Below are 25,487 nucleotides of genomic sequence, written 5' to 3'. Positions count from 1 at the left end.
GCACTTCTGAAACTTCAGCATGCATCCAAATCACTAGGAATTTGAGAAAATGCAGATCTTGATTCAGGAGACCTGGGATGGGGCTCCCGATTCTGCATTTCTAACAAGCTCCTAGATGCTGTGGCTGCTGCTGGTCCCTAGAGCACACACTGAATAGCCAAGCACTGTGTCATCTTATTAACATCTGACTGGGGGTCAGAAAGAAAATGCTCAAAACTCATATTCAAAATAGCTTTATTTTTAGAATGTATTAACTATAAATTCACCAGTTTTGTAAAGCAAAAGATCAGTTTCATGTGGTTCAACCTAACATAATAGACAGTCCATCAACAACTACTAATAGAAACCAAAGCTCCTGATGTCAGAACCCTATAGCCAACTCACCTTGGAACAGAGAGGAGGCATGACTTCAGATCAAAGTTTTAAATGTGTTAACTCAAGCTTAAAGCACAGCCTCAGGCCTGTACTTGCCAGCTCCTTTCTTACAGTTCCTGGCTCCCAAAAGAACCCCACCCTGTGAGGCAGCCCATGGCCCAGGAGCCTTCTTCCTGCCTTTTTCTGCCTTGCAAGCTGGACAGAAGGATCACTCCACTGGATTGCCTTTCACGTCCATGCTCTGGTGTTCAGAACATGCTGTAACTTCAAGGCATGTCTGGAAGCACTGGCACATCCCCTGGCGGTTTTGTCGGTCACTTGTATCAGTGGGAAGAACTTAACAGATGGCAGGGTGTGTTTTGTTCTCATTAGAAGCTTACTCAGCGCTGGAAGGGAGGTGTGCTGAGTGTGCGAGAACCTCCCGGTCCCTGGTTCTTCTACCACCTGGCAACACTTCTCCACCTGCAGAAAGTCCTGGTTGTGTGGGGGTACAAGCGAGGGGGGATTAACAGTCCTGCGGTGGCAGAGCAACCCCTGGCCTGCGGTTGCCTTTCTGATGGCAGAGTAGCTACTGTAGAGTCATCCATCTCCACTGGCAAAACTCATAGGTGAAAAAGCAATAAGCAAATGGGATATTTCAAGAGCAGCGGTAACATGTGCTCTCTTCATGAGAAGTTCCACTACACCTCAGGAGGCTCAGGATATTCTCAGATTCAAGGTACTGTCCATCTGATTAGGCATTGATGGGATATTAATGTTCATTATGTTCCACTTGTTCTCAAGTCCAACTTCCCTCTAGCTGGTAAGCTTTTGATGAATACAAGTATCACCTCCAATCAATTAAATCAGAATGTGAGAAGGCATAGACAGGCACAGGTGGGCTTTAAAAGCACCCAGGTGATCTGGATGCACACTGAAGGTCGCAAACCACTGGATTAGATATGGTTCCTTTTTTCAAAGTTCAAGGAAAAGCATCTTTTTTGATCATCACATTTCTCAACTTCTAAAACTTCACCTTTTTTAATGCAATTCAAGATATTGGCAATAATGAGTACTCTCTTACACTTTCAGAGTCACAAATCACTTCTACATGCACTACCTTATTGGATTCTCAAATCAGCCTGTGGAAAATGCTAACACCATTACAGAAAGATATTTTATAAGAGACAAAAAAATGGAAACAACCTGAAAGCCAGTGAGAAGGGTGTTTGTGCAACTGAGAATTCTACAGTTATTTGGAAGACTTGGGGAGATCTATATGCATTGGCTTAGAAAGATAGCTACAAACTACTTTTAAATTTTAAAAAATCAAATTCAGAATCATAATTATTAATCATCCCTTTCTGTTTTTTAACACTTACTGTGGACTAGGGAATTTGTAATTTTTTATACCCTATGTGTGTTTGTGTGATTTATAAGCACAAAACAAGTAACCACAAGGATGTACACTAAACTGTTAATAGTTGTATGTATAGCATGGACTAGAATCAGAAAGAGGTGGTTGGGGGGGGCATCATGTTTTACTTCTGTATTTTAATTTGTTAAAAAATTATGCTTCTGGCCGGGCACAGTGGCTCACACCTGTAATCCCAGCACTTTGGGAGGCCGAGGTGGGTGGATCATGAGGTCAGGAGATCGAGACCATCCTGGCTAACATGGTGAAACTCCGTCTCTACTAAAAATACAAAAAATTAGCCAGGCGTGGTGACATGCGCCTGTAGTCCTAGCTACTTGGGAAGCTGAGGCAGGAGAATCACTTGAACCTGGGAGACAAAGGTTGCAGTGAGCCGAGATCGCGCCACTGCACTCCAGCCTGGGTGACAGAGCAAGACTCCAACTCAAAAAAAAAAAAAAAAAAAAAAAACTAGGCTTCCATACTGTTAAGAAAAACTATTTTAAAATCACAGCCCTGACATGAATTTTAAGGAAAGATCATCATATCCATTTTTCAGAGGAAACAATTGATCCCAATGATGTGGGGTAACTTGATCAGGTGGCTAAAAATTGCTGGAGCATCCATTTGAACATATATGTATGTTTATACACAGTTTTTAAAAATGAATTTAAAAAAAGTAACAGGAAAAAGGCTCAGCAGGTGGACTGATCCTTATTGAATGAGGAGGACATAAAGTCCTATACAACCAGATGACCGGGACAGGCTGGTGCATCAGAAGCCTGAGCCATCAGCTACTACTGCATCTTGCAGGCTGGCCAGTTTCATCCCAGGTCATGGCTGACTCAGGACCTAACAGCTCCCTGTTTGCCCCGAGGCTGCCAGGAAGATTTACTGGCTGCGAGTGGCAGCTGTTGGTGCAGCAGGGATACAACGTCCACCTCTACAGGGCAGTTCCGTTCCTAATAAGGAAAATTCACTCTACACACGCTTTAGGGGAAGTGTCCTGAGATGAAGCCAGAGCCAGATGGGCTCTGAGCTTATTCAAAGCATGCTTGTTACCAGAAAACATCTGCAAATATGTATGGGTGTTTTTGTGTGCGTGTACATGCATTTGACACACATACGCACACATATCCCTCTGAAATCCCTTCAATTAAAATTGTCTTCCAAATTGTTCCTCAATATACTTTTGCAGTTCACCCTTATGTAGGGGCAAGTGCTATGCCTCATACCTTTTAATGTTGTATTATTGTCCTGATTCTTGTTTTTCCCTCCTGCCAGGTGCAGCTCATCCACTATAACCATGAGCTATACACGAATGTCACGGAAGCTGCAAAGAGTCCAAATGGATTGGTGGTAGTTTCTATATTTATAAAAGTAAGTCTCTTGCATTCCTTCGTTCTTCTCACCATCCCCACCTCAATCGGAATACCAATTTACGGTCTCTGTTGGAGTTAGAAATATTAAAAGGGGTGCTATCCATGCTTAAGAAAACTATGGGGTGGTGCCTTTTATATACATGAGATTTATGAAAAATGAGGTCCCCTGCAGTGAGATGCAAAAATGATAATCTCCATTTCAGAGCATCTGGGCCTGAGGATTCAAGCAGCTTCTGTCCTAGAAAGAAAAAGGGGGCTGGATCCAGGAACAGGCTTTAGGACCCACCTAATGCAGTCAAATCAGAAGGATGTAATACTAGAAGGGCGGGTGGCTCACTAATGCCCCACCGGATTAAAGTCCTGTTCCCCATTCAGCTGCCTCTTGTAAACATAGGAAGGAGTGAGATGTTCTCCCCTCCAGGTACTGCACTAAATAGCTCCTTCCAGCTTCTTCACAATTGCTCTGAGCATCATCTTTCTCTCTCGCTCTCCCATTCCTTCATAAGCATCCCTGGTAATAAGATTACCCACACTGACTTTACGACAATCTGAGGAAACTCCACGTCTCCCTAACAGTCAACAACGACGACGTAAAATCTCCAACCAAGCACATTCTAATTTGTTTAAAAAAAATACTAATTACCTTTAACATTTTAGCAGATGTAGAGAGAAGCAGGTATGCAAATTTTTTAATAAAAAAAGAAATTGCTTTTCTAATTAGAAAAATAAAAATTAAAAAAAAAAAGCAATGTGTGGCAGTTCCAAACATTAGCAGTCACCATGCTAGCCCCTGGGGATGTTTTGGCCAGATCATTAGAGAAAGTGCCCCAATCAGAATTGGGAATGTGATGAAGATGATCAATAGAAACCCAGGATTTGCCACCAGGGAATTTTAACAGGGCTGTCATGATGACATCATTATTACTCAGAGTGGGCACCTGGGGCACTACTCCCTCTCCCCGCCCCCACAAAAGCATTACCCCGTGCAATAGGCACTTCACCCTCCCTGGTCATCCGTGCCATGCCCCCTCCTAACTTCCTCACCCTCCCCTCGGTCAGATCAGGGCAGACCTATGCACTGGGCAGGGGCTGGACGGGGCATCCATGGCATGTTGCTATCCCTGGCCACTAACCTCAACTTCCTCTGGTTTGTCATTAACAAAGACAGGAAGGGACATTTGGCCAGGGAAGCATATTTTTAGGCTCTCATGCCTTTGTGATACTTGACATGACATCTCAAAGGAAACTGGTCCCAGCACAGATCCTAGTGGTATCTCCTGGCATCATCACAAACCCTGGAATAATAAACAGTAGATTTCTGAATGTCACACACTATGATATGTATTTTACATCCATTTGATTGTTTAGTAATAAACTCAGAGGTTGGGCATTCGTTTTGTATCTTACAGATGAGTAAAATTATTCAGAGAACCTTTGGCATTTCACCCAAGTTCATGTCGCTTGTAACAGCCCAGCCAGGAGAGGATCCAAGTCTTCCCTGACTTTGATACTCATGAAAGAATGGCTTACTCATTCTATGTCTCTCCGATAGAGCTGGGAGAGAGCAAGTGAGGGCAAGAAGGGAGCAAATGACATTTTAAAACATTCTTCCCACGCTCCCCATAACCCCATGCTACTCATAAGCACAGGGCAAATTCCTGTATCTCTTAATCAAGCCCTGATTATGGCATTGATAACCAATTTGTACATTCAACCTGGGCGGCACTCAGCGTGAAGCCTATAGATAGGTCACAATATTGTCATGTGTGTCCAGGAGCTCACTTCCCCCTATGACTTGCCCCGCACAAATCCTGCCTGCCCCAGCAATTCCTGTCCTTTGGAGAGTGTCTTGGCCTTGGTCCTGACTTTGCCTCACATGGCTGAAAGCTTGAGTCAGTGACTGTCATTCTGGAAGCACAGGCACATGACAGCTGACAGAGTGATGGATACACTGGGAAGCCAAAAACAAACTACTGGTGTGTTTCACAAGCTCCTAGAGAAACGTTCATTCCTACCGAGCTCATGACCAGCAGTTGGGATTTGCAGGTCCTAGTTGCTTGCCCACAGGCTGTTGAAAGAAACTTAGGCTGTAGACCCTGAGGTCAGTGAAGGGATAATAACTAGCTCCTGCATCTTCTCAGGTCAGTTTAGCTCCTAGGGATGAAGCCATTCTTTTCCTGAGCAGACCTGCAGCTTTCTTGCTAGATCTCAAAATAAGCCACAACATTTCTGTCTTCCCTCCATATAATCAACTCCCAGAAAATCAACTCCACCATGAGTTATTTAAGCTGTGACTGACCATTCACTCATCTCAAAACTCTGATGGAGCATGAGGTACTACTACAGGCCAGCCCTCTGCTAGGCACTGGTATCCAGAAGTAAGATGAAAAAAGCTCTTGGTCCCTAAGGGTGCACAGCCTCTTGTAGTTGTCCTCCCCTCCTTCTGAACTCTCTGCCTTCCCTTCCCAGCAGGGTGGCCAGGAGTGGGATACGACAAGTCCCACATCCTGGTAGTTTAGCCCTAGAGTTATCACCCTGGCTAAGAGCTGAGCCGTAGAAAAATTGGAGTTACTGTCTAAAAGGAGATACTTGCTTATCTATGAGTTTTATTTATTTCTGTCCTCCACAAATCCCCCACCCTTGCTGTGACCACAGGGAACTGAGATTTGGCTGTAATTGCTGCTCAATCACACACCATTAACTTCCCACTTAAGCTCACTTATACCAAGTACATATTTTATCCTCTCACCCACGCAGCCAACACACTAGAGCCCACAAATCATCTGTGTGCACTTTGGAAATTTTTCAATTATTTTTAATCAGGTCAAAACGGTCTGGTCCCAACGCAAGGGCTGCCCAGACTCACCAGGTACCAGGAGCTCAAGGCACCCAGGGAGTAAGGTACATACAGATTCCTTACCTGCCACAACAATATATTCCTAGCCATCTTTCATGGGGTGCATCAGCACCAGGAGCAGGCTTCAAGCTATCTTTTAAATGGCTGAAGAGGATGTCAAAGTAGATGTTGAATATAGCACTGAGGGGAGCAACAGTATTCAATTTGGGACTTTTCTATTTAGGGGTGGACTTTTACCTCCACCGGGCATTGTCACTCACCAAGCTCACTTTGGTGTGTGTCTTACCACAACACAGCCAGGAAACCGCAAAAAGAGAGACAGATGGAGGGAAAATAAACAGTGTGTGCTTTCTCCAAGCTAAAATTACCTGTTGCTTATCTAACAATAATCATCATCTGCTGCAATTTTACCAACCCTCAGATAAATCAGATTTAAAATGTTGACGTGCCGCAACATCTGATTAGCCACTGAGGCGTAAATTACAGAGCAGAGCTAAGCAAGGTGGGAGAGAAATGACTAGGATGAACAATGGTACCCCGGAAAAGGCTGAGCAAATGGGGCCACATCACAGTCTCATCAATGATGGTTCCCTACCGGAGCTCCTGGCAACCTGGTTTCTTCTCCCAAAGGAGGAATTTGAAGCTATAAGGGCATATGCATAAAATGGCAACTGATCCCTGAACATTTGGTACAATGTTTGGCCCATAATAGACCCTCTGCAAATATTTGTTGAATGGGTGGGTGGGTGGATGGATGGATGGATGAATGGTTGATTGAATTACATGGCTTATGATATACTCAATTCATGCAACAACGAGCAGTGATACTTTTCAGTTTTTTTTCTTCCCATTTCCTTATACCTCTATTCTGGGTACTCTTTATGTCTCACTCTCTACCTAGATGAATTTTGCCTTCCTAACGTGCCAGTCCCTACCTTGCTTAAAAGCCTGACACGATCTGGCCCCTGCCAATCTTTCTAGGCTCACTTCCTATCCTTCCCCATAGCCTCAGCTCCAAGTACACTGAAGTCTTCGCATGAGCATGCCTGGTTCTCACTTCCCCATGTCCGTGTATGTACAGATTCTCTGTATGAAATGCTTTTCCTTGCCTTTCATCCCTTTTCACACTCTATCAATCAGCAGAACACTTTGTTAACTTCTACCCATCCTCCCAGACTCATGACTTAGATTCTCAGGTGGTGGCTGGTCTTCCTCCAACATCATTACACCAATGACTCAATCGTAGCACTCTTCACACTGTATGAGAACAGTTTGTTCACTTACCTGTCTTCCTTTCTAGACTGAGCTGTCCTTGAGAGTAGGCACTCTGGCTTTGCTCTCTGAATTTCCAGCTGTCATTGTGTTTGGCTCATGGTAGATCTAACTCAGTAACTATGAATGAACAAATGAATGTCACGGGGAGATGTTTGTCCTGCAAGAGTGATGCCCAGTCATTAATATTTTCTTTTCTCCTCCAGGTTTCTGATTCATCAAACCCATTTCTTAATCGAATGCTCAACAGAGATACTATCACAAGAATAACATATAAAAGTAAGTTTGGTTCAATTTCCTCTACAGCAACTATTCTATAAAGGTTAGACCTCCCTGAAGGCAGGAAGCCACAACTCATGATCTCCATGGGCCCTTTTCAGTTTCATGATCCTGCAGTTCTGTAGAAAGTCACTCTGGAGATTAGGGTTTGGCTAAGCAGCAGCTCATTTCAAGCAGAAGTCCCTAGGATACCTTTGTCATCCATGCCTAAGGCGATAATGATTATGACTATGGTGGTCATCGTTATCCCATAGATTGGTAATGAGCCAGGGGACTCTGCTGGCTGACACACTCCACCATGTCAGCTGGCCACAGTTGGGGCTTTGCCAGTTATGGGATTGAGAAAGCCCGCATCAGGTACTATGGATCCAATCGCAGCACTTACAGAAGGCCTCAGCTAGACCAGTTCTCTGTGCGTGGCTGGGTCTCCTTTCCAGGCAGAGACAGGATGGCATCTCTCTTCAGCCACTTGTGTGGCCCATGGATGTAGAGGACTCTGTCCAGTTTCCTTGGGTTTCCAGAGTGTTTTATCCCCAGACTCATTATGCAGAAAAGAGAGAACAGTGCAAAGTTGAAGGAGGAAGGAAAAAGATGCTGCTGTCATCTCTAGCAATCCCAGAAGGTGCAGGATGTGGGAAAAGTTGGGTGAGACAGCACACACCCATAGATGAAAGAAATAATATGAGGGAAAAAAGATTGTCTTTACCTAATTAGGAACGAGCAGGATACTGGGATTCAAGGCTTGGCTTTGTCCTTCATCAAGGAGTTTCCTCACTTTGACTGTGTCATTCATCTTGTGAAGTAAAAAAGTTGAACTTCAAGTTTCTAAAGTCCTTCTAGGTCTGGGATTCTGAATCAAGCAATAGGTAAATAATGATTCTCACAAAAGTGAAAAGCAGTTGGCAAACATCCAAGCACCCACATCCCCTTGGCATGCCCTTCACCAAGCCAGGAGCTCAGCTGTGTCTGCTGCTTCTATCTCCAATGGTGATGTGAAGAAAAAAAAAAATGAATGTGTACAGCTCTTACCTTGGACTGCCAAGGCAGAGTATGGAGAATCCTTCACTCAGCCGTTTATTCACTTATTCGACAAACATTTCCTGCGTGCCTGCCCCATGACAGGCACCAAGCGAAGCTCCAGGGATGTAAAGATGGCCCACACAGCAGCCCCACAACTACTACGTGCTCACTGCCAAGTCCCTCCCATCTGCAGAGGCTGGGAGGCTGGTAGGGCTGAGGAATGAACCTGGAGAATCCCACTCCACCTAGATAGACATTGCCCAGAAGAATGAATTAAGTTGTCTCCAAGCATATTCTGCCTTTTCTCATTAGTATTCTTATGGAGTCCTCTCTAAGCACACACTTAGATTGCTCAGCTAAGGGAGATATTTCTGTCTCGTGTGTAAATAGCACATTTATAACTGCCCATAAAAGATTATTATTCTTTTAACTTTTTTGATTAAAAAAGCATGAAAATTAAATAAAATGTTTTCAAATAATCTTGGATTCGCAATTTAGAGACCGTGAAAATGCATGAAATCACACATTAAAACCCCAACACACAGTCTAACAGATTGCCAGTTGCAGAGTCAGTCATTAGAGGGACTTTCCTCCCCACCCCACCCCCCAGCACTGGTCGGATTAATATTAAGTGATGTGGCTTGTGCCACCAAGGGAGGGGCAAGAGAGGGGAGGGAGAGGGAGGGAGAGGGAGGGAGAGGGAGGGGAGGGAGAGGGAGGGAGAGGGAGGGAGAGGAAGGGGAGGGAGAGGGAGGGGAGGGAGAGGGAGGGGAGGCAGGGAAGAAGGAAAAGACGGATGGAAGGAAGGAAAGGAAGAAAGGGAGGGAGGGAAGGAAAAGCATTCCAAGTGTGGGGAGCCACATGCACAAAACCTGGAGAGCACTGAAGGCCGGCGAAGAGTTCAGAGGGAGGAACTCTGTCTTCATCAGCTCTTCGTCTCAGTGCCTAAGACGAGGCACGCCCAATAAGCATTGGTGATGGCCTGGGTGAATGGAAGGATGAATGGCCTCTTTCAGGAGCTGTGACAGGGCAGAGGGAGTGGCAAGAAAGATGTTCTGGAGCCAGATCTTGAGCCATGTTAAGGTGTTTATGCAGAAGGCAGGCAGACAGTTAAACACCCTTACCACTTCTGAAGACACATTCCTAGAGATGCAAATAGAAGAGAGCAGGAGCGCCCTCTCCTTCTGACCCCCATACTCTATACCCCTCAGGGCCCAGGGAAAAGAAAGAGGAGCCAAAGCAAGATAAAGAGATTCTGGCCTGCATGGGGAAAGATAGCAGATTTAGGCCCCCTAATAACAGGAATTTTGTGCTCCTATAATCCAGCAGGGAGTAATGGAGGTGTCCTCTGTAGTGACCTTTGTCACATACCGGAAGGGAGCAGCACTGCAGGAATAATGATGGCCGATTCATGAGAATGACCCTGACACTGCTTTGCCCAGGACACTGTGGCAGAAAGGAATTGATTTGCGCAGCAGAAAACCACAGCTCTCTTTTGTCCCCAGGGCAGCCAGAAGGTCGGCCCAGTGGCAGGCAGGGGAGTCTGGAGTAGGAGTCATTCACTAGAACACAGCCAGTGGGTGGGAAACGTAAGACTGGAAGTCTCTCCCGAGGCTCTCCAACAGGCAGCAGGTTAGGCCAGCACTGGCCCATAAATTCAGGTTAAGATGAAGACAGCTCAGGGGGCACTATCAGGGTATCCTGCTTCTGTCCTCCTAAGTGTGCGAGAGAGAGAAATCAACCCCCCACCCCACCATTTCTACCATGCTACTGAGGGACACCTAACCTCCACCCCTGCCCATTCTACTGTTGCTACCCAGAACTGCACCCCAGCATAGCTTCAATTTGCTCTGCTCATTTAGATGCAGTATCCACTCTGCAACGTGCTGAGCCCCAGGAATATGGAGAAGATGCTTACTGAGCACTTTCCACACACCAAGGCCTATGCTTTTCATACAGGCTCCTCACCTAGTGCTCATGAAGTCCTTCAGAACAGTATGATTGCCATCCCCAGTTTACAGACAGAAAAAATCAAGGCTTCAAGAGGTGGAGTCATTTGACCAATGACACACGTTTAATGGCTGTATCAGTCAACAACTTCTGCATAATAAGCATTCAATGATAAGCACTGATTTCTTATTGCTCCCTCTGTGGGTTGGTAGGGGTGGCTCTGCTTCCAGCTACAGGTCTGCAAGTGAGCTGAAGCAGCTCAGCTCCACGTGGCTCTCATTTTTCTAGGATCAAGATGATATCCAGGGCTAGTAGTTCTCATGGTAGAAGGAAGAAATAAGTGATGTGACTTAAGGCCTAGTCATGAAACTCACACACTCACTCTGTCCACTTCCACAAGCCAAAGCAAGCCATATGGCCAAGCTCAACATGAAAATCCTCCCAAGGAGATGAAGATGAGGAAGAAGTGAACATTTGCTGAAAAATATTCTTCCATAGTGGAAGAGCAAGGATCCAAATACAGGTCTTCCTGGGTACTGTTTCCTCTGCTTTTCCTTCCTATCATGCTTTCTCCCTAAAGAGGAAGGAAAGCTTAGCTCCAGGGTCTTAAAACTAATTGCAGTGAAGATATTTTCACATTCCATGAAACTTGTCAGCATGTTTTTCTCTTAATTCCAACTTTGGTTCAGTTTGAAGAAGCATCTTTTTACTATTTGCATCTGCCTCCACTTGAAAGGGACATATACTAACCACAGAACTGATGGGAACTTGGGCAGTTCAAGTCCATCCTGACCTAAGCTCTCTCCAACTCCCCTGGCCCTGAACATGGTACCTCCAGTGGAAATCAGTCATTCAGAGGGACACAGTGACATTGCCATTATTGACATATATAGTCACCAGAGAAAGCACAGAGATTAATTCTAAAGGGGGTCGGTCTTCTGAAAATCTGCCCCTTGAAGGTCATTGTAACCAAAAGCCAGTCTAGAAATTTAAGCAGAGTGACGTAATCTGTTGACAAAAGGATCGCCTCATTGCTTGGTTGAGAACAGACTAAAGGGGTAGACTCCACAATAAAAGAGGATTGCAGCAACCCAAATAATGAGACAATGGCACTGACCTTGACCAGGCTGATGGGGATTGGCAGGGAGATAGTGAGAAATAATTGCATATATTTTAAAGAAAAAGCCAAGAGGCCGGGCACAGTGGCTCACTCCTGTGATCCCAGCACTTTGGGAGGCCGAGGCAGGTGGATCGCGAGGTCAGGAGTTTGAGACCAGCCTGACCAACATGGTAAGACCCCGTCTCTACTAAAAATACAAAAATTATCTGGGGTAGTGGCGCGCGCCTGTAATTCCAGCTACTTGGGAGGCTGAGGCAGGAGAATCACTTGAACCCGGGAGGCGGAGGTTGCAGTAAGCTGAGATCGTACCATTGCACTCCAGCCTGGGCAACCAAGCAAGACTCTGTCCCAAAAAAAAAAAAAAAAAAAAAAAAGCCAAGAAAGGTACTGATATATCTGATAATCTATCTGATGTTTTATGTGAGAGAAAGAGGGGAGTGAGGGATGACTGTAAGGCTTTTAGCCTGAGCAACTGGAAAGAAGACATTTTCATCTACTGAGATGGGGAGACTGTGGATGAAGCGTATTCGTGGGTGGGAAGGAAATCAGAAATTTTGAACATGTTCAGCTTGAGATGTTTATAAGTTACCCAAGAAGAGGTGTGGAGTAGGCAGTTGGATATATGAGTCTGGATTTCAGGAGGGAGAACTGAAGATATAAATGTGGAAGACGTTGGCATCCAGATGGCGTTTAAACGTTGGTGAAATCCTGAGAGTAAGAATAAATACAGAAGAGAGGCGGGACATGTCCTCACTTTGAAAGAGCAATTCAAATCTCCATGACTTAGGATTGAAAATCACTTCTAAAGATATCTTTAAAATCCCACCCTGGAAGAGGCTCCCGCGTGGCTGCCTCATCAGCTCACTGAGGTGGTGCAGGGAGCTGCTGCACACATGGAGGCAGCGGGGTGAAATCATAACATGGCAGCTGGAAGAGACACAGTCCATTTACCCGGTTTGTAGGATTGGGCACAGAATGAATGACCAGGAAAAAAAAGGGGAACTGCAAAATCATTCTTTTGAGCCAGTTACAAAAAAATCAATGCCAGGAAATTCAAACAAGGAGGAAAGAGGGAGAATCTCGCCAAGAGGATTGGAAATTTTGGAAGCTAAATGTCATGCTGGTAAAGGCACCACACCCATGGGAGGCAGTGTGTTCTAGTGAAGAGAGATCTGGGCTCCCATCCTGGCTCTACCACTTCGTTTTGTTGCCTGACTTCAAGCAAGCTTCTAAACACCTCCCCCATCTGTAAGAGGAAGATATTAATGCTGACGTTGAGACGGTTGGTGTGAGAATCAAACAAGGTAATGAGTCAAATGCCTGAACAATGAGTGGTATAAACTAGGTGTAAAATGAACGTGTATTTCTAAGTTGTCTTAAGGTACATGGCTGTCAAATCTAGCTTCCTTCAGGGCAGGAGGCTGGTTGCTATGATGCCAAATAAAAATTATGTTGAAGGTAAATGCAATACAGGACACGGAGTCAACAGAATTTGCTTGTTTTAAATGAAATACCGCTCCTGTGCTTGAATCCATGCAGTGGATGGTAATGATTTAATGAGATTCTACTACTTTCCTTGTGAGCTTAGATTTCATATGTCTGAGTGAAACTTATAGAACACTCTAACTGGGACTGACAATGAAAAAAACTAGCCTGAACTAAATTCGGGCTGAATTTAGAAAGTCTTCTAAAGAAAACCCATTTTATTAAAGTCAAATTCCCCTTCAACAGATTGGGGGTTAAGACTGAAATCATGACATTGAAAAATAGATTTTCTGAATGGATTTTCTGGAGGAGATGTTGGTAATTTACTTGAAGTATTTTAATTTTTTAACATAGTGTATTGGAATAATGCTAATATCCCTCCATTTTTTGTGTTAATTAATTGGCATTAACAGAATCCCAATTAAATAAAAGGTAGTATTCTGATTTTATTATCTGCCTGATTTCATTAAGCCAGCATTATTTTTTAAAAAGAGATTTTATGCTATTTTCAAGTGGCTAAATTAGTGACCAATGGAGTGCAAAGAGGCTTCTTAAGTGGGTAAGAGGGAACAGGTATTAGGACACTGCATATAAAACACTTTACTCCAATATCCTAGGACACTATGATTTTGGTAGCTTCATTCTCCTTCAGTGTCGCATGCCCCATTCACTTAGTCCAATAAGAATCCAAACGATCACAAATTTCAAATTTAAAAAGGTATGGTGGCCGGGCGTGTTGACTCACACTGACAATCCCAGCACTTCGGGAGGCCGAGATGGGCAGATCACCTGAAGTCAGGAGTTCAAGACCAGCCTGGCCACCATGGTGAAACCTGTCTGTACCAAAACTACAAAAATTAGCTGGGCATGGTGGTGGGCACCTATAATCCCAGCTACTCGGGAGGCTGAGGCAGGACAATCACTGGAACCTGGGAGGCGGAGGTTACAGTGAGCCAAGATCATGCCACTGCACTCCAGCCTGGGCGACAGAGCAAGACTCCATCTCAAATAAAAAATAAGGAAAAAAAAAGATATGGCTATTGTCTTAACGTATTTCCTCTAAGAAAATAAAACCACACCACTGAAGGGATCTGGAGGAGAGCTTTTAGATACAGCGTTTTGACATGTAGCACAAGCCTTTAAAGCATCTTTTTCAGTCTTACCTGTTTATAACTTTGCTTTACTTCCCCCCAACCCCAGATCTTCTATTCAGCTAAAAGATGAATGTGTAGGCAAGGACAGATCAACTTGGAACTGCCTTATACTTCTCAGTTCTTTGGGAAGTGTTTTACGCGACGCTCCTCAGAGGGACGTGGTGTTAAATGTGATGAAATATCACCAAGGAGTTTAAGCATATTGCTCCTGGTGCCTTTCTCTATGCTTAATTGAACTTGTACTTTCATTTCAAAGGAACGGCTTTGGAAATGTTTTCACAGAATGCGAAATGCAGCACACCACTTTCCATGTTGCAGTCTAGTTACTCACGTCAGCAAGGAACAGAACAGGAGCAGCTTACCTCCGTGAATCCGGTTCTCAGAGGCCCCTTTTTTCATTTATTGTTTGTGTAAAACAAAATATCATATTACTTCATTCTTTAGTAATTGCCTTTTTTCATTTCAGTTGAATTTGCCTCAGATTACAAGAGGAAATGTCATTCTGTATGAGAAAATTGCCAAATAGTTCCATATTGATCAGGAACAAGTCCGGCATTGATCTCTGAAACTGCCGTGCCTTGTTCTCTTTGGAATAGTTCTCTTCAAATGGGAACTTCATAAGCAGGAAGCCGGGCAATATTAAATCTCATCAGTGCTCCACATGAGTAAGCACAATGCATTTAACAGAGGCTGACTGTTAAATGCAGACTGAAAAAAAAAGTTCAGACTCGGGGAAAGTTTCCCCTCACTCCCCCAAGTGGTCCTAGGCATTTTATCATAGTGTACGTCTCCTACAAAAAGAAAAAGTCAGCTTGGGAGTTGTAACCAACTCCCAGTGGTGGAGCTGCTGAGCAGAAACCATTTCATTCATTCATTCAAGCAGTGTTTACTAAACACCCAGTATGTGGTGGACTCATGCTGGCATTTGGGGTCTCAGAGATACAAGATGCAAACCCTTCCCCTGAAGGCTCACAGCTTAGCAGGGACAGTCAAATAGGCAAATAATGATTGACAAGCTAATTCAGTAAATAGTGAAAGAGGAGGGCACTGGCCCAGCTGGGGAAGCCAGGGAGTCCTTGAGGAGAGGAGCAGTAATTATTCCAGGGCAGGGTAGGAGGATGTGACAAACCTGGACTACACCTTATGCTAGGTGCTTGAAAAGCATGATCCTGTTTATTCCTCAAACAACCCCGTGAGCAAAGTACTCCAACCATCTGCTTATTAGAAATGTAGACACTGAGGCTCAGATGGTTACCTGTGGGTCCAAGGACACATGGACAGAGCAGCACAGTCAGCACTCCAACTGAGATGTGAGTCTAAAACTCACTCTCCACTCTGGATCTTTCCAAGTTCTGCTGTGTGAGGATATAAAAAGGGCAAAAGGTAAGAGTATAAGTATTAACAAGATTTGCAGAAAGAACACAGTGGGGAGTGAAAATGTCAGGAGAGCAGAAGCTGCCTATGTCCTCTGATGACTGTTGCATCTTGGAGAGGGAGTGGACAAAGAGGGATCTCCTGGCAGGACCTCAGTGGATGGAGTCTGGGGTATCAGCACTATGGTGTTTTGGAAACCTGCTGTGCGTGATAAACCCCTGAGCATAGCCTTTGCCTCTTGCTCCTAGCCTACACTACACCTCTGGCCCCAATCTTTTCCACAAATATAGCTGCAGCACAAAGGCTGGTTACAGTTTCAAAGAAACAAAACGTGTTCCTTTTACTCCAGTCATGCCTGGAATGCGTCTCTTTCTACTTCCTCCTTCACTCCTCCCCACCGCCCCGAATAAAATAAAATGCAATAATAACAGCATGCTAGAGTACCCAATGTGGTCCTCGTGCAAGCTTGGTTAAACAAATCACATTGACCTTTAACAAAAATGTGCCGACTGCTTCCTTCTCTTATTCAATATGTTAATCTTCAGGCCAAACCACCATCAGAGCAAGCCTCATTAAGTGCAAATCTGATCATGCTACTCCCTGGCTTCAAACCCTTCAGGGGGTTCCACATTGCCTCCGGATGAAGCCCAAACTCCCAGTAGCGCTGGGAAGACCTTCTGGTGTGGCCTGTGCTGACCGCACCAGCCACATTTCTCACAGCAGCCCTCCCTCCCCTTGCATCTCCACATCGCCCTGCAGCTCACACTCCAGCCGTCCCCAAGTACACGCCACTCTTTCCTTGACTCTTTTTCTAGCATTGCTCTGTCTACAGTGGCCTTGACACCCTACCCCATTCCCAGCTACACACTGATCACCTCCTGCTGTTAAAGATACAGTTCAAGTCAACTCCTCGCTTCATTCCTTCCTGAGTCCCCCGCACCCTCGCCCCAGGCAGAACTCACAGCCTTTCTGTGGGCCCAATGCAGATTTATGTCATTGTCTCTATGATGCCTTCTGCACTCACTTATTTCCTACTCATCTATACCTGGCTTAGTGCCTGACACATATTAGGGACTTCAGAGGCAGTCAGAGACAAATGCTGATATCCAATGTTAACTTATTGTGTTGGTCCCTCATGTGAGTGTGTGCCCTGGGCACTGTGGCTTTGTTATGGAAGCATCTGCCCAAACAGGCCATAGTGCAGACCCAGGCTGGCCGTATTCCAATCACTGTGTCTCTCTTGGGCATGTCCTTGTTCCTTGGTGTTTTGACAGAAAGGTAGAAACATTTAAATGAAAAGTGAAAAAGTCCTTCCTCCTAGGGTTGGTCTCCAAATCCAGCTTGATGAAGCTATCTTCCTCAGAGACTGTGAGTGGATGGAACCCTAGAGGGGTTCCCTTACCCCATCAATGGAGTAGGAGGCCAGGAGGGGCAGCTTTGAAAATGGAGTCGGCAAATTGTGATTGTATTTATATCATTCCAAACCACTGGCTCCATTGATTTGTTCACAATTGACAAAGCAACACTGAAATTCAAGTTCCCTTGGCAAAGGTAGCTCTTTCTTATTAGAGAAAGCTGAACGAGCAATTTCTAGAGGAAGAAATGGAGGAGAGGGCGTCTTTGCCAAAGAAAATAAATTAGCGGCATTAATCAGTAGGTAAGTACAGGCAGGTCAAGGTGCACTTATTACTGTGACATTATAGCCTACATATTTTTATTTTGCCATTTATTATCTATCTCTCCAACTAGAATAAGGGCAGAGACTGCATCTATCTTGTTAATTGCTCTATCCCCAGAGCTTAACACTGTGCCTAGCACAAAGAGGTTCTAGTGAATAATTGTTGACTGAAAAAACGACCTTCATCTGGAGGTCGGAAGAGCTGAGTTCTAATTTCCACTTTGCAGTCACCAGCTAGCCCTGTGACCTTGGGCAGGCTACTTTGCCTCCCTGATCTTTAGTTTCTTGTCAATGGAGGATGTTACTATCTGTCTGACTCATCTTACCGAGTCAGTGTGAGGTTCCAGCCACATGTGAAAGTCTTCCTTTACCATATATGTGCACAATACTAAACTGAAGACGTTACCTCAACCACTGAAGAATGAGTCCTTTCCCACTGGGAGTTAGACACATAGACGAGAGAACATGTGTGCATCCATGGGGCTGGGGAGTCAGTCTTATCCCTCAGCCAGCCAGGCTTTGGGACCCTGCCATGTGTTCTCTAGGACTCCTGGACTGGCCACAGTGATGGGCGCTCATGGTACCCCTAGGGATGTGATACCTCTGGAGATACAGATCTGGAAGCACTGCGATACAGAAGGCAAGTGAAGCCATGGATGTAGATGAGCTACTCTCAGATGAGACGATAGAGTAAGAAAAGAAGGGAGCCTTGGACTGATCTTTGGGGAATTGCATCATTGAGAGAAGCAGGTAGAAGATCAGGAGACAGCAACAAAACCTGAGAGATAATGGCCAGAAAAATGGGAATACTAAGTATGGTATTTTTGAAGCCAGCAGAAGAGAGCAATCATGTGCTAAAAGAAAGGAAGAAGGATCATGAAGAGGGGAGAAGATGAGAGATACATTGCAATTGACTGACATTTTAAAACCTCAATACATACAATTTTATCAAAAATATAATCAATACATTGAATAAAAAAATTAACAGGAAACACACCAAAATGCTAATAGTAACAGTTTTAGATGGCTGAAATTGTTTTCTTTTTTCCATATAGTCTGTGATGTACTTATATCATTTTTACCATTGAATTACTATATTTAATAATACAAGATATATGGGTATGAATACCTCAAATGGGTGTAAGAGAAAAGGCTATCCGCAAAGACCTGAGAGAGAGAAAAAGCCACACACAGACAAAATAATCAGTTGTTGAGCTTAACCATCGAATCTCACAGTAGGATTTGGCCTGATTTACTTTTCTATCCAAAATTATTTTCTTATTGTTGTTTTAAGTGAGAATGGTCACTAGGTGACTTTCACAACAGGTCTTGAAGCTTTGATTGTCCATCTCATGATACCTGTAATGCCTAGGAGTCCAGATCTCAGGGACTAGAACCAAGGACTCCTCAAACAATCCTTGTGGTAGAACGCATTGCTTACAGCTCACCGATGGTCAGGGCCCCATCCTGTGGAAGGAATGGGCTTCCTCGCATCCCTGACATCAGCCTTAACCATGTGACTTCTCTGGCTACCAAAATGTGAGCACAAGTGATGTGTGCCACTTCTGGGATGGAAGTTTTAAGAACCAACACACGTTCGCCATGCTTTCGCTTCTGTCACTGTGATCCACACAGGTCCAGGTGTTTACTGCTCTAAGAGCCTAGGTCCAATGACATGCAGGGAAGCCTCAGCCAACCTGGAATGGTCGTGTGTGAGCAAGAAATAAATTCTTATTGCTTAAAACAACTGAGATTTGGGGGACAACTGCTTGTTACTGCAGCCTGTCCTGACAGATAGAGTCTTCTGGAATTCCAAAAGAAATAGATATATATATGTGTGTGTATATATTTGTATATGTGTATATATATATAATGTATATATGTATATATATGTGTATATGTATATGTGTGTATATGTATATGTATGTATGTATATATGTCAGCAGTACCATCCCTTTCTCAAGAAACCTAATTTTTAAGTCTTCTTTCCTTCTCTAGATGATGCATATTTACTACAGGGGCTTAACATAGAGGAACTTTATCCAGAGACCTCTAGTTTCATCACTTACGATGGGTCGATGACTATCCCACCCTGCTATGAGACAGCAAGTTGGATCATAATGAACAAACCTGTCTATATAACTAGGATGCAGGTGAGTTTCTCTCTGGTCATTTAGCTAATGGAGAAGAATGATGTTAAAAAAAAAAAATCACTGAACTGTGGAGTGCCTGTTATAATAGTTTACTAGGACCACTATGACAAAGTCCCACAAACTGGGTAGTTTAAACCAACACAAACTTATCGCTTCACAGTTCTGGAGACTAGAAGTCTAAGATCAACATGTCAGCAGCATTGCTTTCAGTGGAATGTGAGGAAGAATCTGTTCCATGCCTCTCCCCCAGCTTCTAGTGGTTTGCTGACAATCTTTGGCGTGCCTTGGCATTTAAAAGCACCACCCTAAGCTCTACCTCCATCTTTTTTTTTTTTTCTTTTTTGAGATGGAGTCTTGCTCTTGTCACCCAGGCTGGAGTGCAGTGGCATGATCTCGGCTCACTGCAACCTCCGCCTCCTGGGTTCAAGCGATTCTCTTGCGTCAGCCTCCTGAGTAGCTGGGATTACAGACACATGCCACTACACCCGACTAATTTTTGTACTTTTAGTAGAGATGGGGTTTCATCATGTTGGCCAGGCTGGTCTTGAACTCCTGACCTCAGGTAATCCATCTGCCTTGACCTCCCAAAGTGCTGGGATTACAGGCATGAGCCACCACACCCAGCCTCTACCTCCATCTTTATAAGGTGTTCTCCCTGTATCTGAGGCTCTGTGTCCAAATTTCCCCTTTTTATAAAGACACCTTCTGTATTGCATTAAAGCCTAACCCCAATAAGCTTGTCTTAGCTAATTCCATCTGCCATGACTGTTTCCAAATAAGGTCACATTCTGAGGTACTGGGGGTTACCAGTACCTTCAGCTTATGAATTTCAGGGGTACACGATTCAACCTATATGCCTGGGTTTAAAAAGCCAGCATCCAAAAGGCTTAGCCTGAGCTAATTGTAGAAGCATCTCACCTGTCTCAGTGGGAAAAGACAGCCATTAGCTCCCAGACTGTATTCTACAACTACAGCGTTCAGAAAGCAAGCAAGCAAAATGGAAGATGTCATCGTGCATTTGAAAAAGTTGGGTTTTAAAAAGTTAAATAGATTCCATTGTTGAAGGACTTCTGGGGTCCTTCTTAAATGCTAATACATGTGTCAGTCTTCAAGAGGAAGTGGTATGATATGTAGCATTTCGCATACATATTTGAATGTGCAGTTTTTTTTGTTTTTTTTGTTTTTTGGATCATCTCACAGAGTTAGTACTCATCAGAACTGGATGGGAGGCAGATGGGTCCTCCTGTGGGAGCTTGGCTACATGGCTTATTGTGCTCTTCAGGCCTGTCACCCCACCTCTATGAAATGAACACTCCTCTTCTTTATTGAGAGGGGGATAAATTGCATGAGTTTGCTCCAGCTCTGACATTCTACGATTGTGGGAGTCTATAACAAATTAAAGGAGAGATGAGCAAAGGAAGCAGAAGCCAATATACTTGATGGGATATATGTTCCCACCCAACAACCATTTGAACAATTTGAAGTTCCTGATCCTATCTGTATTGATTGGGACTCACTGGGTGACAGGCAACAGTAACTCCCCACTTAAACCTAGAAAAAGCATTTATTCAAGAGCTACGGGGGCGTCTTAGAGAATTTAAAATCAGAAATTGACATCAGAAATTCACTGAAATGGGAACCCCAGAAGCGCTTTCTCTGTTGTCCTCTTCTCACCACACTTTCACTTCATTCTTGTCTGCTAGAGACCGTCTTCTTTTGCCTCAGTCCTGTGGCAGAACACACCTGCAAACAGTCCAGCCACCTGGCCCTCATAGTCTCACAGAAAAGAAACCAAACTTGTCCAGCTTAGTTTAGCTCTGACCCATGGACCAATCACTGTGATCCACGTAATACCATGTGGGAGTCATGGAATTATTGAACCAAAGAGTATCAAAGAAAGAAAGAAGCTTAGAGAAACCTAACCAGATTTGCTCCTTTTTTGGATGCTGCATTTGAGGGTGAGAGGGCGCAAGTGACTTGTTCAGAGGCATACACAAGCTAATAAGCGAGAAGCAAGGCTGGCTTCATGCGTGGAGGCATAATGGGCCTTCAGCTCAACTGAACTCATGGAAAAAGGGACTCTGTGGGGCTTATACAGCCCTTTCCTCATACAGCCGATACCACCTAGCTTGGCCAGAGTCTCTGTGGTCTTCTTTCTTCCCTAGTGCATTTAAGAGGATGGTTGGATCTCAGGCTACTTCTCTCTCCTCAGATGCATTCCTTGCGCCTGCTCAGCCAGAACCAGCCATCTCAGATCTTTCTGAGCATGAGTGACAACTTCAGGCCTGTCCAGCCACTCAACAACCGCTGCATCCGCACCAATATCAACTTCAGTTTACAGGGGAAGGACTGTCCAAACAACCGAGCCCAGAAGCTTCAGTATAGAGGTGGGTGTGGTGGTTCAGAGAGTGGAGGATCCAGGCCAGAGCTCAGTCTTCCTGCTTAGACCTGTTCTTAAAGGCTGGCATTATCTTCCATTATAGGAATGATGACTATAAATGACAATAACTGTCACGCTCCATTTGCATGGTGATGAAGGTCTAAAGTTTTGATATATGTGATATAGATATCTCTGTACGAATGCATCTAGGTAGGTAGGTAAGTGGACGGATGGATGGTAGGTAGATGGCAAGGTGTAGAGGTTTGATATATGTGTGAGAGAACTATATATATGTAACCTTTAAACACATATATCAAACCTTTAAAATCCCTTAGATCAGGCAAGACAGTTTCTTTTTATTGCCATTTTACAGAAGAGCCCAGAAAGGCTGATGTTCCCAAGGTTATCTGTTAGAACAGGACAGCAAAAAGCATTAGAGCTTTTAAGTATAATGCAAGAAAGACCCCCTTTCCCCTAGAAGGTGAACAAATACTCTAAAGGGCAGGCCATTAGGATCCAATGGGGTAATTTGTGCTATGTCCCGAGAAATGGTTATTATTCCTACTAAAGGGGACATTTAAGGTGACATCTGCCTCCTGTAACTCTGTGGTCCACACCCAGCCCTCTCTCTCTTCCCTTCGGCTTACTACTAAACATCTGTTAATCATTGTGGTAAACACTCAGTGTGGAAAGACAGATGGAGGCAGGATGGGGTCTTGGAGAGCCCTGGACTGGAAATCAGGACACCCAAGTTCTGGGCCTCGTTCTAACAAGCTGTGCAAACCCAGCCACACTGTTTACCCCCTAGACCTGGCTTCTTCATGACAGTTCCTATGCCATCTACTTCACAGCTTGTTAAAGGAAGCAAACAAGAGCATGGATAGGGAAGCCCTTTGTAGCAATAACATGCTCCCCAAATAGGAGGGCTGTGGTTATCACCAGACAGCTTTTAGAAGCAGCCTCCACCACTACTCCTTGATCCTCCACTTCATTCCTCCTACTTCCCTCATGTTCCCTTCTTTTCTCTCTCTGATACACTTGCATGCCCAAACTACATATTTCCACTCCCTTCCAGCCAGAACTACCAGAAAAGTAAATACCTAACTCATTCATTGCTTCTTCTCTTTAGTCAACACCCCTGGTATTGTGTTCCTACTACGTGTCAGTTAGCTGGGTGATGGGTGACAGATAGGACCCCTGTCCACACAGAGCATATGGTCTACAACAGGAGTCTACACACTTTTTCTATAAAGGACAGAATATGTTAAGTTTTGAAGCCATAAAATCTCTGTGGCACTCTGACATTGTAGTATGAAATCAGCCATTGATAATATGTGAATGAATGGGTATGGCTGTGTCCCAATAAAACTTTATTTATAAAACCAGGTATTGTGCTGGATTAGATCTGTGGACTGTTGTTTTTCCATCCCTGGCCTACAGCAGTGTCATCCATGAGAACTTTCTGTGGTAATGGGAATGTTTTCATGATAGGTTGATGACTATCCTGCATTGTCCAATACAGCAGCTACTAGCCATATGTGGCCATTGAACACTGGATGGGTGATTAGTACAATGATGCAACTAATTTTTTATTTTAATTAATTTAAATTTATAGTAGCCACATATGGCAGCTAGTGGCCACCATATTGGTCAGTATAGGCCCAGAAGGTCATGGAGAATTGGAAGGGGATATTTGCAATGCATATAAGTAAGCAGGCATTTACAAAACAGTCCCTTCCCCTCTGGAGGAATTCTCTAAAACTGTATGCAAATTAATTGAGTATGCCTCATTTTATGTTGTATGTGTGATTTTTTTTCTTTCTCTCTCTTTTGCAGTAAATGAATGGCTCCTCAAGTAAGGAACAAAAGCCAAGAAGAATCCCACCTCAGTGAAATGCTACAACTGTGAATTGACGTAACCTAGAATGTCCCCCTTCTTACTTCTCTCTCCTTCTTTCCCCCAAGCCTCATTCATTCTTGGGATTGGCCCTTTCTTCATGAAAAGTGTCTGCAAAACCATGGCAGAGGAATACATCTCTCACACATACTCACACACACACAAAGCACTTGCACATACATACAAACACATGCAAACATACCTACGCACACACACTCTCTTACAACCTGCATCATGGAAAGTCAAGTTTCAGAAACAAAAGTCTCATTCATAAGAGGTCTTAGAAGAAAATAACCAGTTAACCTGATTACAATTTTGATACCGTTTTCCTGAACTAATAAATCTACCCAATGAGACTTTTCAGCCTTTGTACATACAAAATTCTTCCAAAAGAGAGAGGAGAAAATACAGCTCTGATGGCATCAAATGGACTTTGCATCAAGTAATTTCAGATAGTGTCCTAGGATCCTTTGAGGGTGCTGGTAGCAGGTGAGCAGGGCAAAGTTGACCAAGGACACTTATTTCTAGATTATGATTCTTCTGTTTACTCAACAATTTAAAAAGAAAAAAAGGACAGACATTGAAGAGCTACACATTGTATATATATCACCACAGACTATAAAGAAATGGAACTATTTCCCTCTTTGTCACATATCTGTAGTAGGATTTGCCAAGATCAGAAATGATCCATTTGCTGTTTCTTGTTTTCCAAAGGTCATACATTGTGTTTGGTTATTGTTACCAGCTCAATAAATGTGTTTAATGAGTTAATTTCTTTTTTCTGGCTTTGGTCTGTTCTCCTTCTTTACAGGCTAAGCCCTGGCTCCATGCAACTGCATTCTTTGATTTCACTTGTTCCTTCATCTACATGTTTTGTTCATTTGCAGCCAGTTTTTACTGAGTTTGTGGCAATCAGGAATGCATTTGCTAAGCAAGTATGACTTTAATTCCACTCCATGGCTCGATCATTCACATGAGGTGAGCTTCAGCCTGAGATAGCAGGCGACAGATTTCTTGCATTTCAAAACTGCCATGCCCCCCTGTGATGCTCCCATGAAGGAATGCACTTTGCCTTGTAAGTTCCTGGGAAAGGGGTATCTTTTCTCTCCAGGTGCAGCCAGATCTCACAAAGTACAAAACGAATGCCTTTCTTTTCTTGTTTATAATGGTCACTCACTGTGTTTGGTTACTGTCAAGAAATCAATAAATGTGTTTAACAAGTCACCCAGTACCCATGTCTGACTTTATTGAGAAAGAGGATGCTCCCTGCTGAAGTCTCTGAGTCCTGCTGGGTGCAGGAGCAATTGCGTACAGGGCTGGCAGGGCAGCCAGAACAGCCTGTCTAGCCATTCCCAGAGCCAGGTAATTAATACCCTGTTGAGAAAACATATAGGCTTAGCTCCTGGAAGAGAACACTTGGATGTTTGTTCAGTGGCCAAATTAAAAATAACTTTCATCTCTCCTTTCTGTCACACTCTCCTGGAAGGGGGAGAGTGCAGGCAAGGAGAATCTGTGCAAATGGGAACATTCCCAAGCATATGAAAAACTTCAGCCTAGTGACTAGATGGATTGACAATGAAAAATTCAAAACACCCAGTTATTTCATACTCAAAATAATATACTTAACTGGATTTTATCTTTTACTTTTTGCATCAATGTCAGACACATGGCAGCCTTAGCTATGATGGCATCTAGGCCTATTTCTGGGCAACCTTATT

The 25,487-nt window shown here is 43.9% G+C and overlaps 1 protein-coding gene across 1 annotated transcript in view; it reads left to right on the top strand.

Moving 5' to 3' along the window:
- Positions 1-25,000, top strand: part of LOC116463555 (carbonic anhydrase-related protein 10) — a 516,700-nt gene extending 491,700 nt beyond the window's left edge. The window contains exons 5-9 of the mRNA XM_032146709.2: positions 3,053-3,148; positions 7,486-7,558; positions 19,338-19,492; positions 21,705-21,879; positions 23,709-25,000. Coding sequence (XP_032002600.1) covers positions 3,053-3,148; positions 7,486-7,558; positions 19,338-19,492; positions 21,705-21,879; positions 23,709-23,731 — 522 coding nt within the window. The 3' untranslated portion in view covers positions 23,732-25,000. The remainder of the gene's footprint in view (positions 1-3,052; positions 3,149-7,485; positions 7,559-19,337; positions 19,493-21,704; positions 21,880-23,708) is intronic.
- The last annotated feature ends 487 nt before the right edge of the window (positions 25,001-25,487 follow it).

This window comes from Hylobates moloch, unplaced genomic scaffold, assembly GCF_009828535.3.
Source record: "Hylobates moloch isolate HMO894 unplaced genomic scaffold, HMol_V3 SCAFFOLD_41, whole genome shotgun sequence".
Lineage (NCBI taxonomy): Eukaryota > Metazoa > Chordata > Mammalia > Primates > Hylobatidae > Hylobates > Hylobates moloch.
This window is presented reverse-complemented; position numbering and strand designations above follow the sequence as displayed.